This window comes from Camelus dromedarius, chromosome 14 (genome assembly GCF_036321535.1).
Source record: "Camelus dromedarius isolate mCamDro1 chromosome 14, mCamDro1.pat, whole genome shotgun sequence".
Classification (NCBI taxonomy): Eukaryota; Metazoa; Chordata; class Mammalia; order Artiodactyla; family Camelidae; genus Camelus; species Camelus dromedarius.
In genome coordinates this window covers 20,908,112-20,923,910 of record NC_087449.1, presented here as the reverse complement: position 1 = coordinate 20,923,910, position 15,799 = coordinate 20,908,112, and the positions used below count along the sequence as shown (strand labels likewise).

Sequence of the window (15,799 nt, the reverse complement as noted above, 5' to 3'; positions counted from 1 at the left end):
ACCCCTTCTCCTCTGTTCCAGCGTCTCATTCACTCCCAGAGTTAAGGATGCCCTCACACGATTAGACAGCGGACTCCCTGATGCTCTCCTGTGCTTTGCTGCAGCAAGATGAGCAGAAGGCCTCCCCCAAATTAACTTTGTAATCCCCTGCCTTAGGAGTGAGAGACATTTTAGTTCAGTCATATAGCTGAAATCTGTGCAAGAAGTTTCATCAGGGTAGAGTAGGCTTTTTTCACCATAGGATGTGAAATTGCTCTGATGGTCATAGCTCTTAAATGATCTGCCCAGGCCTTTGGGTGGAGTGGATGCAACAATGCAGGGCTCCATCCTGCAGTAAATAAGCACAGGTAGTGGAGTGCAAGGGGTCTGTTTTCCCCATTAGATTGTAAACCCTTTGAGGCAGATTCTGTGCCTTGGTGCCTTATCCAGGGCAGACGCTCAGTAAATATTTGTGACTGTTAAAGTAAATTCAGCAAAAGGGCAAAATCTGACTTGCCCTGGGGTTTATCAGCCAGGAATGATGTTAAGGCACACGGTGCTGAATTCTGGTTTCCACGTTGATCATTAGCACAGGTGCAGGTCGGCTGAGCAACCCAGGAGGCCTCACCTGTCAAAGTTCTGGCCTTGATTTTACAGTCCTCACCAGCTTTTGAGGGGTCACTCCAAAACTCCCACCCAGAAGATCCCTGCAGGAGGAGACTGCCAATTTACTGAAGGCCACTGATATTCATGCTTCTTGGAGAAAAAAAATGATGTCAATGCATTGCTCAAAAAACAAAATCTTCCCTGCTGAGACTCTGCAGGGGTGTTGAGAGCATAAGGAACTGTCAGTCTAGGCTTAAACTGCCAAAATAAATCTAAGTACCATTGCTCTCATTTTTAGATTTTATGTCAAATTTAAGTAGATTGTCATATTAAACTCACTAAGACCAGTGCCCAGAAATCACAAGAAAGGAAGGAAGGAAGAAAGGAAGGAAGAAAGAAAGAAAGGAAGAAAGAAAGAAAGAAAGAGAGAGAGAAGCAGGAAATCAAAATTAGTAAATGTTACTTAAATGACTATTTCATTAATTATTAAACTTAACTTTCTTAAGAATTCCAGTGACAACAATTTGAACATTTAATTTCCTCCCCGAGCGTTCTCAGATACACCTGATAAATGTTGGAAACATTATAGTCATGGGAAACAAAAGGAGTTTCTGCAGCTAAATAATTTCAAAAACAAAATGATAAAAAAAATTCTTTCAAAAGATTTTACCACAGGAAAAAATGGTTCTTTTGATAAGCTGTGAAGTGGGGCCTCCATAAATGACAGTGTCCAAGGCCTTTTAAAATATTAAGTACTAATGAATTAAGATTATTTTAAGACAGCAATGTGCTTTTCTCTTTCAAATTAAATGAAACATCAACAAATAAAAATGAGTAAAAGCCCACATTCAAGTATTTCCTTTAATATGTTGCTTTCCTTCTTTATCTTTCTTTCAGAAATTCCCTACAGGGACTTCCCAAATTCACATCCCATAGACAGCCTGCGCCCCAGAGTGACATACGTCCTGTGGATGACAGCTCTGACAGCGGCTGGCGAAAGCCCCCAGGGAAATGAGAGGGAATTTTGTCTGCAAGGTAAGAACCGTCTTTAGAGGTGGGAGTGCACGCTGGCTTCCTCCATAGGCATGGAGTCCCACTACCTTTGATACGGAGATGATTGGATTTTTCTTTAATTCACTAACTACTTTCTTGCTGTTCCACCTTTGCACTTGCTGTGTCCTCTAACTAGAGTGCCCTGCCATTTCATTGTCTGCTTGGAGACCATGTCTACTCATTTTTCAAAACTCAGCAAAAAACAAAAAGCAACTCAGCAAAAATATCATTCCTCCAGAAAGCCTTCCCAAATGCACGTCCGTATTTCCGTCATGATGTGCTACACTTGACCCCTGTTGAAAACTCTGAATCCACTAGGCAGGGGCTGGTACCTGTTCTTCTCATCGTCAAGGTCTAGAACGGCACCCGGCACATTGTGCTTGTTCTCTAAATATCTGTTCAGTGAATGATGAGGACAACCTCAACAGCGACAACACAGCTGTTGCGTATCAGATAGTTGTTACGCGCCAGGCACTGCCTCAAGTGCTTTGCATGCTGTGTTAGTTTGCTGGGGCTTTTGTAACAAGGTACCCACAAACCCAGTGGCTTAAACCACAGAAATGTATTGCCTCAGAGTTCTGGAGGCTGGGAGTCTGAGATCAGGGTGTCAGCAGAATTGGTTTCTTCCCAAGGCTGTGAGAGATTCTGTTCCCCGCCTCTCGTCTCCTGTCGGGGCAGTCTTTGGCATTCCTTGGCTTCTAGATCTCCACCTTCATGTCACCTGGAGTCTTCCTTGTGTGTGTTTCTGTTCCCCTTCTTGTCATGCTGGATTAGGGGCCACACTACTCGAATCTGAGCTTATCTTAACTAATTACCTCTACCAATGACCCTTTTTCCAAATTAGGTCACTTTCTGAGGTTCTAGAGGTTAGAGCTTCAGTATATGAATTTTGGGGGTGGGAGGACACAATTCAGCCCACGTAACCCATACTTTTACTCATTTAATCCTGATCACAACCACGTAAAGCACCTGCTGTACATAATCTTACCAGCTACACCACCAGGCACTCAACATGGAATGAATAAAGGAATGGGGGACTGGGATGCCTTTTTGTAAGTGTGAGGGTAGAAAGATTACCCAAGATCATAGAGGTGGCAAGTGGCAAAACTACAAATCAAACTCAGACTGAGTCTCTGAAGTTAAACTTGAGAATAGGAGGAAGTGACCCAGCTCACCTGCGTTTCTCGCCGCTGTCTAAGTTACATTGTTTTCTCCGGCAGCACCTGTTTGCATCTGCTCCAAACATAAAACAAGCTGTTCTTGCTTTGTGACATGGAGTGTCAAGTAGATCATTCAGGACTTTGTTGTTCTATGCCAGACGGGGAAAACCGACAGGCCCTCTTCACATCCCCCAGCACACCCATGATAGTTAACTTGTGTGCAGTTAATTGGATTCAGGACTCAACGTTTTTCTACTCCTGGTACTCCAGACTTGGCCCATCTGCCCAGGAAGGAAGGCAGATGCTAATGTCAGATTGTACCAATTGTGTGGGGCGGTAACAAGGCTGCCTCCATTAACTCCCCCGTTTCAGCCCTGGGAACACACCTCTCATGGGGGCTGGCAGGTCTCTGGCCACTAGTCGCCCTGCTTGCCCTCCCTCCCAGCCCAACCTTCACTCTGCCAGGGGAAGAATCTTTCTGCAGGATCCCTGCGCTGATGTTCCACCAGCTACTGCAACACACCAGTGGTTCCCCAAGCTAGAATTCAAACTGCTTCGTTACCAAGCCCTGCACGACCTGGTCCTGTCCACCCATCTAGCTTCGTCCTCTGCCGTACACTCGTCATTTATACTGGAAAGCAGGACCAGACTGTGGTTGCGGACATGTTCACTGTTCCCTCTTTCCATGTGTTCTTTCTCCCCTAACTTGTCCAATTAGCCAACTCCTACCCACCCAACTCTAAACTTTGGCATCCTGCCTTTAGGAAACCTTCCTGGGCTGCTCATAAAGCCATTTCCCGTGCTATTCTCTGTGACACTGCCTTGTACACGCTGTTTTTGTGTGTATCCCATGGCATCATGGTTTACTGTGCACATGTTTACACATCTGTCTCCCGGACTACATTCGTGACTTCTTAAGACAGCAGAGCCCACGTTCTATTCATCTTTGTATCCCAGCACCTAACTTGGCCTGTTACATGGTTTAGACTCAATAAATGTTGGACGAATTAATGAAGAATTCCAACACATAGTAAAATAAACGTTCATAGGAAGGAATCAGCAATTTCAAAGACCCTAGTTAGATAAAGGGCTTATCCAATGGTTTGGTAAGATTAATAGCTACCATTTCTTGAGGCCCCCTGTGTTCAGATACACTGCTGTGTGCTTTAAATACACCATCTCATCTTCACAACCACCTTTAAGGTAGATATCATCATCCACCTATTATAGATTGAGAATCTGAGGTCCACAGATCACACGTCAGTCAGTGGCAGAGCCAGGACTAGAACTCAGGTCTCCCAGTTCACAGCCAGTGCTCTGTATACACACTCCCTTCCTTTCTGCCCCTGTTAGAGGAAGGAGCCCTTGCAGGGCTGGAGTTCCTCCCTAAAAACCATGGAATTGGCCCCTTTGGGTGTCTCTCTACTGAATGGGCAAAGGTGAGTTGGCCTTGTTTCTGAGCCCAGCTGCCCACTACCCACAAGCTGTGGGTAAAGCCCAGTGGGTTCACACAACAGTCAGTATTTTGAAATGTTCATTGAAGATAACTCAGTCACAGGGTTTGCTAACTTTTCCTTTCAGGGAAAGCCAATTGGAGCGCCTTTGTGGCACCGAGCGTTTGCATTGCTGTCATCCTGGTGGGCATTTTCTCAGTGCGTTGCTTCCGGCAAAAGTAAGTTTGTTACAACTGCCAATTTTGGTAAATGTATTTTTTTTAAATGATAATAGCGATTGCTGCTATCCGTCAAAGAAAAGGACACTCTCATAAATTGTTGGTAGCAGACTTAATTTATTCAACTTTTTTGGGTGACAGTGTGTGTTAATTTTTTTAAATGTTAAAACTTAGACCTAGCAATTCCCAACTAGAAACTTATTCTAAGTATATCATAGGTGTATGCAGATATTTTATGGCAAATATGTTCACTGAAGTATTGTTTATAAAAGGAAAACAATTTGAAGCAACCTAAATGCCCAGTGATACGGGATTGGATAAATAAATCACAATATATTTATTTCATGCTATACAGCATACCATGCATTTATTAAAGATGTAGAAGAAAATTAAATGGTATGAGTATTTGCTATATTATATTTTAAAAAGCAGGTTGCAAAGCAACATATACTTTCATTTTTATAAAATAGTGCATACACACATGCATGCACACAGGCTATATCAGTTAGCATTAAATGTGGTTGTGTGTAACATAAAAAGCAAAATAACAGGAAAAACTAGCTAAGTTTCTTACACAGGTAAAGGAAGTAAACACAGGTAAAGGGCTGGTGTACCAGCTCCCTAGTCATCAGGGACCTAGGCTCCTTCTCCTTCTGCTCCACTGTTCTGACATGGGCTTCCATCCTCAAGTTCACCTCACAGTCCAATGGCTGCAGGAACTACAGCCGTCATGCCTGCATTCTACACCTGCAGCAGAAGGAAGGTGCCCCCCGTCTACCTTTTCAGGAGCCTTCACGTGATGAAGTCACACATGACGCTTATGATTACCTCTCACTGGCCAGAACTTGGTGAGGCAAGGGAGGCTTAAAACTGTGGCCGTTTAGCTGGGCTTATTGTCGTCCCAGTAAATCGGGTCCCCTTCCTAAGAAAAAGGTGAAAATGGGTATGGGATGGCAGTTAATACTCTCCACCCCAAGGATATACACCAAAATCTTAATGGTGGTTATATCAGGGGATAGAATCATAGGTGATTTTGACTCTGTTTAACTGAATTTTCTAAAATTTCTTTAAACGTGTATTACTTTGTGAAGAACATTTTTAAGTGAGTTATTCAGTAGTTTTCTTCAGATGTTGTGTAAAGTAGGGGGAGAGGTCAAAATAAAACTAGCTCAGAGTCATTCCACTGGCCAGTGAACTTGTCTAAAAGGTTTTACATTTATTGAAGCTTTCCCATACATGATCGATACTTCAAAACAGAGCCCTCTTTAGGTAGACTTTGAAAAAGTAGAACTCAGAGAGGCAACTAGGATCACGTGATCCTCTTCATGGAAATAGTATCAGTTAAGGTGGAGGCTTCTGCTGTTAATGAAAAAAGAAAAGAAAGGAAAAAGATGGCCCCAAATGTAGTGGCTTTAATAAAATAGTTTATTTTTCTCCCATGTAATAGTCCTAAGGTAAATCATCCAGGTTGGTTGGCAGGTCTGCTCCACACAGTCATTTCAGGATCCAGTTTTCTTCCATTTTATTGGTCCACCACCCCTTGGTGGTCCTCATCTGCATGATCTGTACTGCATCACAGATACCTCTGCTCACATGTCTTTGGAAAACCTTAGTTACATGGCCTCATCTCATTTTGAAGGGCTAAAGACACAACAAACTTTTTTTTAAATTAAACACCAAAGCTTATTAAAATCAAGCTTTTAAAAATGTTTCATATTGGTGTTGAATTTTTTTAAAAATAGTCAAAATATTTAAGTTACATGCATATAAGAAGCATTTTTAGGATTTTTTTTCTTCTGTATCATAAAAGTAATATAAACTCACTTAAAAAAATTTCAAAAACAGAGAGCTGTAGAAGGAAAAAAAAAGACATGTATTTCCTCTGATCACCAAATGCTGTTAACAGTCTGGATGTTTCCATGTGGTATTTTTTTCTTGGCATTTTTTTAAAACTTGGTTATGTCCAAGCTGTTTATACCACTTGTATCCTGTTTTATTCTTTGTTTTTTCACTTTTAGCAAAACAGTTTACTTGTTATTACGAGCTCTTTGTAAACATTCTAATTAACTAAACATAAATAGTAATCTCCCCAAGGGTATTGCCCGTGTCCTCTTGTTTGCTGTTTTATCCCCAGCAAGTGGCACTTTGCTGGTCATACATTAGAGGTTCAATCAATGTTTGTTGAATGAGTACTTGGGTGGACAGTGATAGCTAAACATTACATTAAGCAAAAGTTCCAGAGTTTATTTAGCAAAGCCTAAGTGGTTGCATCACGGGTCTTTATCACCTGTCTAAACTTCACAGAAGATTAATCCAGCCTCAGGTGGTGTGTCGTCTTTCTCCTGCAGTGTTCGTATGTTGCTCATTTGCATACCCCTGCACTGAAGTCACTGTACTAGGAACCCGTGCTTCCGTGTGTGCACGTCTAACGAGATACTGTTTTCTTTGCCTGCAGGGTATTTGTTCTCCTTTTGGCCCTCCGACCTCAGTGGTGCAGCAGAGAAATTCCAGATCCAGCGAACAGCACTTGGGCCAAGAAATATCCTGTTGTGGAGGTAAGGCATGAAGCCTGATGACCAGTCGTGGGGCTCTAGGGACCAGCACACCTGGGTCTCCCATTGTAGTTCCTGGGAACCCCACGTGCTTAGGTCAGCTGGATAAGCTGCAGGCGTGAGTGCTGGGTTACCATCAGAGTCATCACTCCCGTGCACAAGAGTTTTCTGACGCTTAGAACCAGAAGACTGAAATACTGAGAGCTTTTTATTCCTCTCCATGCCTTCTGTTCCCCTCCTCACTTACTTCATGTCCGCCACCTCAGCTTACTTCAAGAGAAAGAAAAAAGCAAGTGTATTTGCCGAGCACTAGCCTGAGCATTGGCTCATCCAGGTTCAAGAGAACTGAAGCTTTACGGTGACGTTCCCAGTCCTATCTGAGCACAGAACAGATGAATAGAGCCCAGACTATTTTGGTCTCGGCAGGAAGCCAGTAAGTCATTCCACTGTGCAAGGAGAAAGTTTCAAGGAAGGAGAGGCAGCTCAGAGGAAACCGGGAGCTGCTGCCGCACAGTCCTAGGAGGGGAGAGCAGCTCACGGTGGGCCAGAGGGTCGACCTCTGGAGCACGGTCTGGAAGCTGAAGGCATCTGAACAGGGAGCAAGACCGTGCCCTGAAGGGGAGCCACAGGGAGGAGAGCAGATGTCCCTGTCCTTGTCACTGCCCGGGGCCTGGGCAGCCCCACCGTCTCACACCTCACAGCCCTCCCTCCTCCTCCAAGCTGCTTCTCCTCAGTCACCCGTGCATTCTCTCAGGCACACCCTTCCTCAGGCCAGAGGCCAGCACTACCCACCCTGCTCAGGGAAAGAGCTGGTCCCAGCCGTGTCTGTCTCAGCTGGAATTGAAGTCACCGCAGTTTTGTGCCTCTGAAATAAGGCCACCTCTACCACTTACTATGTCGATGACCTTGAGCAACTTGCCAGATGATATGAGCGCTCAGTTTCTCCCTCTGCAAAACAGGAATTGACGATCTCTCTCATGTACACTGTTGTGAGGACTAAGTAAGACGCCATGTCAAGCACATGGGTCACACAAGGCAGGGATGGTTCATTTTCTTCCCAGGAAGATTTATACTTGAGGTCTCCTCTTTCTCTTGAGGGATTTTGTCCCTGTTAAGTTACAATAGCAAGAATGACAGTTATGTGTGTATGTCATGTATGTGATATACATGGCATGTAATTACATATGCTATATAATAGTATTACATAGTGTTTGTGTTTGTATATATAAATATAACGTATATTACTTTCTATATGCCAGGCACTTTAAAAACAGTTTTCATGCACTAACAGCTAATCTATGCAACAGCTTTCTGAGGTTGTAATATTATTACCCTCATTTTTCAGATGAGGAAAGTGAGGCAGAGAGGACTCAGTAACTTACCCGGTGTTAGTCAGCTAGTAACTGGTGGACCGTGGACTCACATACAAGTAGGATGTGCCATCTGCCATCCCGCTGTACGTTCTGAAAGGTCTTGCGCACAGGGTGAGAGGAGTGTCTCCAGCAGTCAACACCTCTGAGCTGAATACACTAACTCAAGAGATATTCACACTCTGGCCCTCATTTGGTGGCAGTATTGCAATGAGCTAGGGGAATGCACTCAAGAGGCTGCCACTGTTAGTATTAGAGGGGACTCAGTTACCAGGAGTTGAATCAGCTGAGCTCTGCGATGTCTCTCTCCCAGTGCTGAGATTCCACAGCCCCATGTCCTAAAAGCCTGAAATAGCCCAGTAGGGAAGCAGCTCTGGGTCAGTCGCGGACATCTCGCTCCCAAGCGGGTAGCTTTGGCGGCGTGGTCTCTTTGCCTCTGCCTGGGCATGAGGGGATAGAGAGGCATGTGGAGCCACCGAGGAACCCACAAAAAGCCTAGAAGAAATGCTGAGAAAGACACATAAAGGGTTAGAAAAAGTAACACAGGGGAAGAAATAGCAAATTGTGCCCAAAGTTGTACAATATAAGTATGTTCATTGCAGCATTAGAAATAGAAGCCAAACGCTGGACATAATGTAGCCTGCCATCAGGGGACAGGTTAAACTTACGAGTGTATCCATACAACAGGATGTTATGCAACTACTAAAAAAATGAGATCTGTGTGTCTAAAAAATCTCTAATATAGTTAAAAGTGACAAAAGCAAAGTTCATAATAATTGTCTAAAGTGGGTTCTCATTTCTCTAAAAAGGAGGATGATTTTGTACACACACATACACGCACACATGTGCACAGGATATTTCTGGAAGCCTAAATATGAAACTGATAATGATGATTGCCTTTGGGGAGGTGGTTGAAGGCATGAGGCCACTTAATTTTCATTACAAATTCCCTTTGAACTTAAAAAAATTTTTTATAAAACTATGTACATGTATTTCTTTTGCAAAAGTAACCAATGAATCAGAAAATTTAACTTAAACATGCCATCTATGCCGAAGGCCAGGTGGCAGCCTCAGAGCCCCAGGTCACTTGACCCTTGAAGGGGTAGACTATTTTTAAAGACCCAAACTGCTCTCCTGGTGCCAGGCTGAGGCAGACATCAGAAACACAATAGTGTTTCACCTCCAACAAAATGTGCTTTGAGTTCTCAGGCTTTGTGTCCCACAACCATTTTTTAAGAAGTGGCTAAAAAAACCCACAGATTTTAGCTCTGGAGGAAAAGGCTCAATCATAAAGGGATCACGGGGATGTTACCCATTTTGAGCTTGTAAAAGCTTTAAATAGTTTCCATGATGTACCTGAGCTAATAGTAAGTGGTCCAAGAGGCCCTTGCCTCAGGACTTGTCGTCCAGGGGCCTGCTTTGTAGAAGCAGCCTCTGTTGAGGCTTTCCCAAAGGCAGAGTGAACGCCTCGCCTTGTGAAAACGAGCCTCACCCTGTGTGATCTCCTCCACATCGGTGGTGGCAGTGCTTTGGCAGCTGCTGGCCATATTCCAAGCCAGACCACTGTGCCACGGCCAGTTTGCACAGCGATAGGAGAAGAGCAGGCTCCCAAAACAGAAGGACACATACCCTCTGCGTGGTCAGGGCCCTTTGAGGCCATCTGCCCTGAGAAAGCACCGTCATGTACTTTTTGGACACTTGCCATGCTTCAGGCAAGAGGGAGGGCATCAGAGGCCTTCCAGACCAAACCATTCTTGCCCAGCTTGGCATCTGACGGATGAGGGAACCCAAGACCAGGAAGACAGATTGAGTTTTCCCAAGTTGTAGAGACTCAGAGTTGGGACTAGTCCTCAGGGTTTGCCCTATCCCAAGACTATTTTTTGTCATCCTACTCTTCCCTTAAGACAGTCTCTGCTTGCATATAGCTGACGGACATGTTTAAAAAAAATTGACAGTATAAAGGCTCTTATGCCAAGAACCTAACAGGTGGTTTCTTCGCTGCTGTTGGAATCCAGTGGAGAAAACAGCCACTAGGGACTTCCTGAAAGTGGGCTTTGGAGCTCTGCTTCAGAAAGATCAAGCAGTCAATGTAAAAGGTAGTTTGGAGGATGTAAAGAGAGACCAATAAACCTATAAAAAGAAATGTTAAGCGAGTGCTTGAACTTGGACTCAGGAATCAGCAATAAGTTTGGGAGGAAAAGATGTGACATTGAAGAGCTGGTAACGAATTAGATGTTGAGAGAGATAAAGCAAGAAAAGTAACAGATAAAATTAGCTATAGGGAAAAAAGGATGAAAATTTCTTCCAGAAAAGTTATTTCAGTGAGGTCTTCCTTAAGAGAAGAACTGACAAGGATATTACACTACCAAAAACCTTTCAGAATTTTATCAAAGTTCAGAGTCCTTAGCATCCCTTGAAAGTCCCTTCATCATGTGACCTCCATCTATTTCTGAAGCCTCAGTGTGCCTGTCATAAAAAGAACTAGCAGGTTCCGGAGTAGACCAGTTCTCCTTGCCCACCACGTCTCTACCTGGAAGATACTATACATTTCTCAGCATTCAGCTCTAGTGTGACCCTTTAAAAGTCTTGCCTCCTCCCCAGACAGATGCAAGCTCAGCCTTTCCTTTGCACCCACTGTGCCCTCTATGCTAGAGAAGCAGCAGCTGGTGCAGTTTGACTCACCAGAAACAGTCTAGCTGAAGGTTGAGCGGGACGGTGAATCACTCACTGGTTGCGGGTTGGAAGGAGTCCATGGCTCCTGCCTGTCTGCCTCCCCAGTGGTGTTAACTGCTTCTCCTACCTACCAAGTCAAGGCCCACAGTGTTCTGCCTTGAGCTGACTAGCTTCGTGGAGGCCTTATGTACCCTGGAGTGGTCGGTTGTCAAGGCTGCTTACTCAGTGTAGCCATATGAGCTTCTTCCTCCTCTTTCTCAGGAGAAGACGCAGCTGACCTTGGATAGGCTCCTGACAGACTGGCCCACTCCAGAAGAACCTGAGCCCCTGATCATCAACGAAGTCCTTCATCAAGTGACCCCGGTCTTCAGACATCCCCGTCACCCCAACTGGCCAGAAAACGGACAAAGAGTCCAAGATCACTATACCTCTGAGGAAGACACAGGATACAGTGCCTCGAGCCCACCCCCTCCAAGAGCTCTCACAGCAGAGGCAGGACAAGTGGTAGATCTGTACAAGGTGTTGGGGAGCAAGGGCCCCAACTCAAAGTTGGGACACCCAGCCAGCCCCTTGACAGTCCTCCAAGTGGACTACCTTCCTACCCACGAGGGCTACTTACCCTCCAATATAGATTATCTCCCCTCACATGAGGCTCCCATAGCTGACCCTCTGGAAGAACTGCCTCAGCACATCTCTCTTTCTGTTTTCCCCTCAAGTTCCCTTCACCCACTCACCTTCTCCTGTGGTGACAAGTTAACTCTGGATCAGTTAAAGATGAGGTGTGGCTCCCTCATGCTCTGAGTGGCAAAGCCTAAAGTTTGGAAAGTCAGTGTGCCCCCAGCCAGCACAGCATGCCCCATCTGCCATCCTCCCAGCCCCCTGCTCCAGTGCTCATCACCTTGAGTGCTGCCATCAGGTCTGGCTGCAGCCAGAGGGCAGGTAAGCCAGCTCAGGATGAATCTCAGGAACTAATAGTTGGCTGTACCCCAAATACCTCATCTTGCCTTCTCCACAGCCTTACGATTACATTCTTTACTGTGTGGACTTGAGACTACAATCTGGGTACTGCACTGGGGCAGGTGGTGCGGTGGTCAATGCCCCTAACCTCCATGTTGTCCAAGGGTCAACTGTATAAAGCAGCTACTACAAACCGGGTCTTATGTCTAGATCAGTACTGTCCAGTACGCCTGAGATACAAGTATTCTATGTATATCTGCACTGTTCGGTACAGTAGGTACTAACCACATTGGCCACTGACCACTTTGGAATGTATCTCTAGTATGACTGAGGAACTGAATTTTTATTGTAATTAAAGTAGTCACATATGGCTATTGGCTACTGTGTTGGAGAGCACAACTCCAAGTGATGGACATGTTAGTGAGAATTATTGGTTCCCTTCAAAACAGATCAACCTCATTTTACATATGAGGGCATAAAAGATCCTGGTGAACACCAATATAGAAGGGCTCCCAAGACGGTCATGGCTATTCTTATTTGTAGAAGCCTAAGAATGTACCTTTCCCTTAGTTTTGATAGTTTATTTTATTAGTTTATTTTGTCTTCACCTTTTTTCAGTGAGTCAACAGATGCTTGAAGGAGGAAAGCTACTACTAAACCCACTATAGGACCTTGGGCAAGCAGCCTCCCCTCTCTGAAATCCGATGTTTTGTAAAGAAGTGGGCCCCTTGTGTTTCCTCTCCTTTCTGCTGCAGCTGATGCTGCCTTTAAGATCACAGCTACCTCAGGGTCTAATACCCTACTGCCAAGATTGCACTCATAAATTGTCCCTTCTGAAGGCATTCTGCTTTCTTTCCTCAGGAAGACTCTAAGCTGGTCCTCAGACAGCTCAAATTGAGCCTAGAAAATTCTCTTTTCCCCAGCACGAACTTGGAAAGCTCTCTGGCTTGTCACCCTCCCTTCACCCATCATTTCTTCTGTCCCTTAACTACAGGCACTTCTGCTAAGCTGGTAGAGAAGAATCTCAGTCTAACTGCTAATTGTACCCTTCCCAAAAGAACAGGATGAAAGGTCCAGGAACCTTTTTCTCAAATCCCTGTCAAGCCTGGGTCCTACACCCTACCACCATCCCACCCAAACACTGGATCTGAGGTGGCTCTGATTTACCAGATGTCCCTTAGAGCTCTAGACACTGAAATGAGCATTTGCTCTGCTTGTTCATGTTTAACTCTTCATCCATGCTTCCTACCATTTATTCCAGACTTAACTTCTTTAGTTCACCCAGGCTTTATTTGAAAACCTTGTTTCTTCCTTACATCTCCATTCTACTCTATTTAGCTGCTGTGTAGAAGCCCCCACCATGGTCCCTTGCATCTCCGCAGCTTCAGCACTGGCTTTTCCACACCCAGGATGGGGAGCCCCTTGTTGACTGTTTGCAATGGGCCACAACAAAGCCGCCACCTCAGAAGCAGGGCAGTCTGTCGCTTCTTGACAATGAAAGCCAACTTCTTTCTTGTTAATACCTGCTTTTTCATTTATTTGCTTTCCTTTTGATAACCTGATAACCACCTTAAATCACTCTTCCCCACCACTTCTGGCCTCAACACACAGGTCCCAGTCTCCCTTTTATCCCCCTCACCCCTTCCCTTCCCTTAAAGCCCCAGCTGGTACTGCAGTCCTCATTTGTTTTCCTTAAAAGGTTTTTTAAAAAATTTAAAAAGGGAGACTTCTTGACTCCTGAAGTCTCCTTCTAAGGATGCAGAGGCCTCCTCAGTGCTCCCCTAGCACGATGCACTTACTTCCTCGACTGGACTGTGAATAGCTTGAAGGCAGGAACCATGGCAATCTGTTTCTCCAGCACTGTGCCTGGTCCATAGTAGGCTATCGATAAAAAGCAAAAGATGTCTCCTGCCATCAGTTCCATCTTGTTCCTTGTTACAGAAGCGAGTCTGGTTGTGTCTCTTCCTCTTTAATGAGACAATTGAGTTTGCTTGTAATCCTCTTCATTCCCAACCGCATTCTACCCTACCATTTACTGACAGCACCACTATAATACATGTAGCAGTTCATTACTTTAAAAATATTTGAGCATGCTCTTGGCTACTCACTCTGCCAGATAAAAAGTCCTCTTGCCACGAATGACAGGATGGGTAACCTCATCCTGCCCTTGCCCCAGACAGCTTTTACAATCCACCTTCCCGCCCACACACAGTCAAAATCCCATCAGATTGCCTAGTTTACTAGGACTGGGTAGGGCTCAACAATATTCATATAGTCAGGCTTTCATTCCTCAGGAAAATTAGCAACGCTATAAATCCTTACTCCTGATGTACATCTGAAAGCCAACCCAGAAATCTCTGCTCTATTGAAACACATCAAATTCCTTAATTCTCTGGGACCTAAATACTATAAAGAGAGTCCAAGTTCATTGTCATGAATTCATGAGAATCGCCACCAATTCTTGTGTACCGATCATTACCTTGAATTATTCCTTAAAAGGGCCAGCAATTCTATTTTCCTGGCCTCTGACTTCCTTATAGGGAATCTAGTTCTTTCCCTTTGGTGCCTTTTCCCCTCCACCTCATCCCAGTTTCTCAGCTTCCATTAATAGCTTACAGCTGCAACTCACCAAAGCCCAGAGGCCAGTGAAACACATGCCAAACTAGGCACCTTTTAGTCCATCCCCCATGTTCGATTCTTGGTTTTTCTACATCAAGCTCTTTTTCTTTCACCTGACGTAGTTGTCGTCTATCCCAATATCGCTGCTGAAACCCTCCAAAGGAGCCCTGTTTTTCTCTTCCTAATCTGCAGAACTCAAGGACATTCACAATATCCACCCTTATGAAAGGCTGATAGGTGAACCCTCAAATTAATCACTCTCTAGAATGAGATCAGAAAGGCCTCTTCTTCCCCCTAAAAAAAAAAAAAAAAAAAAGATAAGCAATTCAATCAATTGGCCAACTGGAAATAAACAAGTCAGATTTTTACATCACAGTCTATCCTGGAATAAACTTCTAATTAAAACTTTGCAAAACACAAGTTAGATAAAAACATTTGCAAGATATACCAAGATAACTTAATAAGGTGCTCTTACAGATCAATATGAAAAAAGCCAGTGCTTCAAAGAAAAATGGACTGAATGAGAAACTCACAAAATACGTGTGAAATACTCAATAAGCATGAAAAAAAACTCACCTGTAATCAAAGAAATAAAAATTAAATACCATTTTTCCCTTACCAAATTAGCAACATTAATGAAAAAATTAGCCAGTATTAATCAGAGAACTGCATTTGGCAACCAGGAATGTTAGCTGGTTCCTTTCTGGAGACAGCTGGGCAGTATTTAATAAAATGTGAATAAGCAACTCCACTCCTAGCAATGTAGACTTAAAGAACAGTACAAATATAAACTGAATAAAGGATTTATCACAGCGTTGATTAGAGGAGCCTAAATGCCCTTCAGTAGGGATCTGGTTGAATCATCTATACAATAAAACACTGAATTTCATGGAGTCTAAGACTCCACCAATTTTAGGACGCCCCATTATTTTGTTATGAGTAGGAAAAAATGTTCATTAAACAGTAATAGGCCATTGATTGCTATGGTGCACATTTCCCCCCCATCCTCCCACACACATTTTAACATACCTGAAATGAGGATAAATCTGAGAATTGATGAAAAGCATGCTAGTCAGTCTTTTAAAAAATATAACACAATTTGACAAGGAAATGGTTAATTACAAATGGCTGAATAGAATAATGTCACTTTTATATAAA

General features: G+C 44.0%; 1 protein-coding gene across 5 annotated transcripts in view; it reads left to right on the top strand.

Moving 5' to 3' along the window:
- The window catches only part of IL12RB2 (interleukin 12 receptor subunit beta 2), a 70,825-nt gene extending 55,819 nt beyond the window's left edge, over positions 1-15,006 (top strand). For all 5 annotated transcript variants that reach the window (XM_031465344.2, XM_064493476.1, XM_064493475.1 and 2 more), the window contains 4 exons: positions 1,483-1,620; positions 4,380-4,470; positions 6,926-7,025; positions 11,327-15,006. In XM_031465344.2, coding sequence (XP_031321204.2) covers positions 1,483-1,620; positions 4,380-4,470; positions 6,926-7,025; positions 11,327-11,866 — 869 coding nt within the window. In that variant the 3' untranslated portion in view covers positions 11,867-15,006. The remainder of the gene's footprint in view (positions 1-1,482; positions 1,621-4,379; positions 4,471-6,925; positions 7,026-11,326) is intronic.
- The last annotated feature ends 793 nt before the right edge of the window (positions 15,007-15,799 follow it).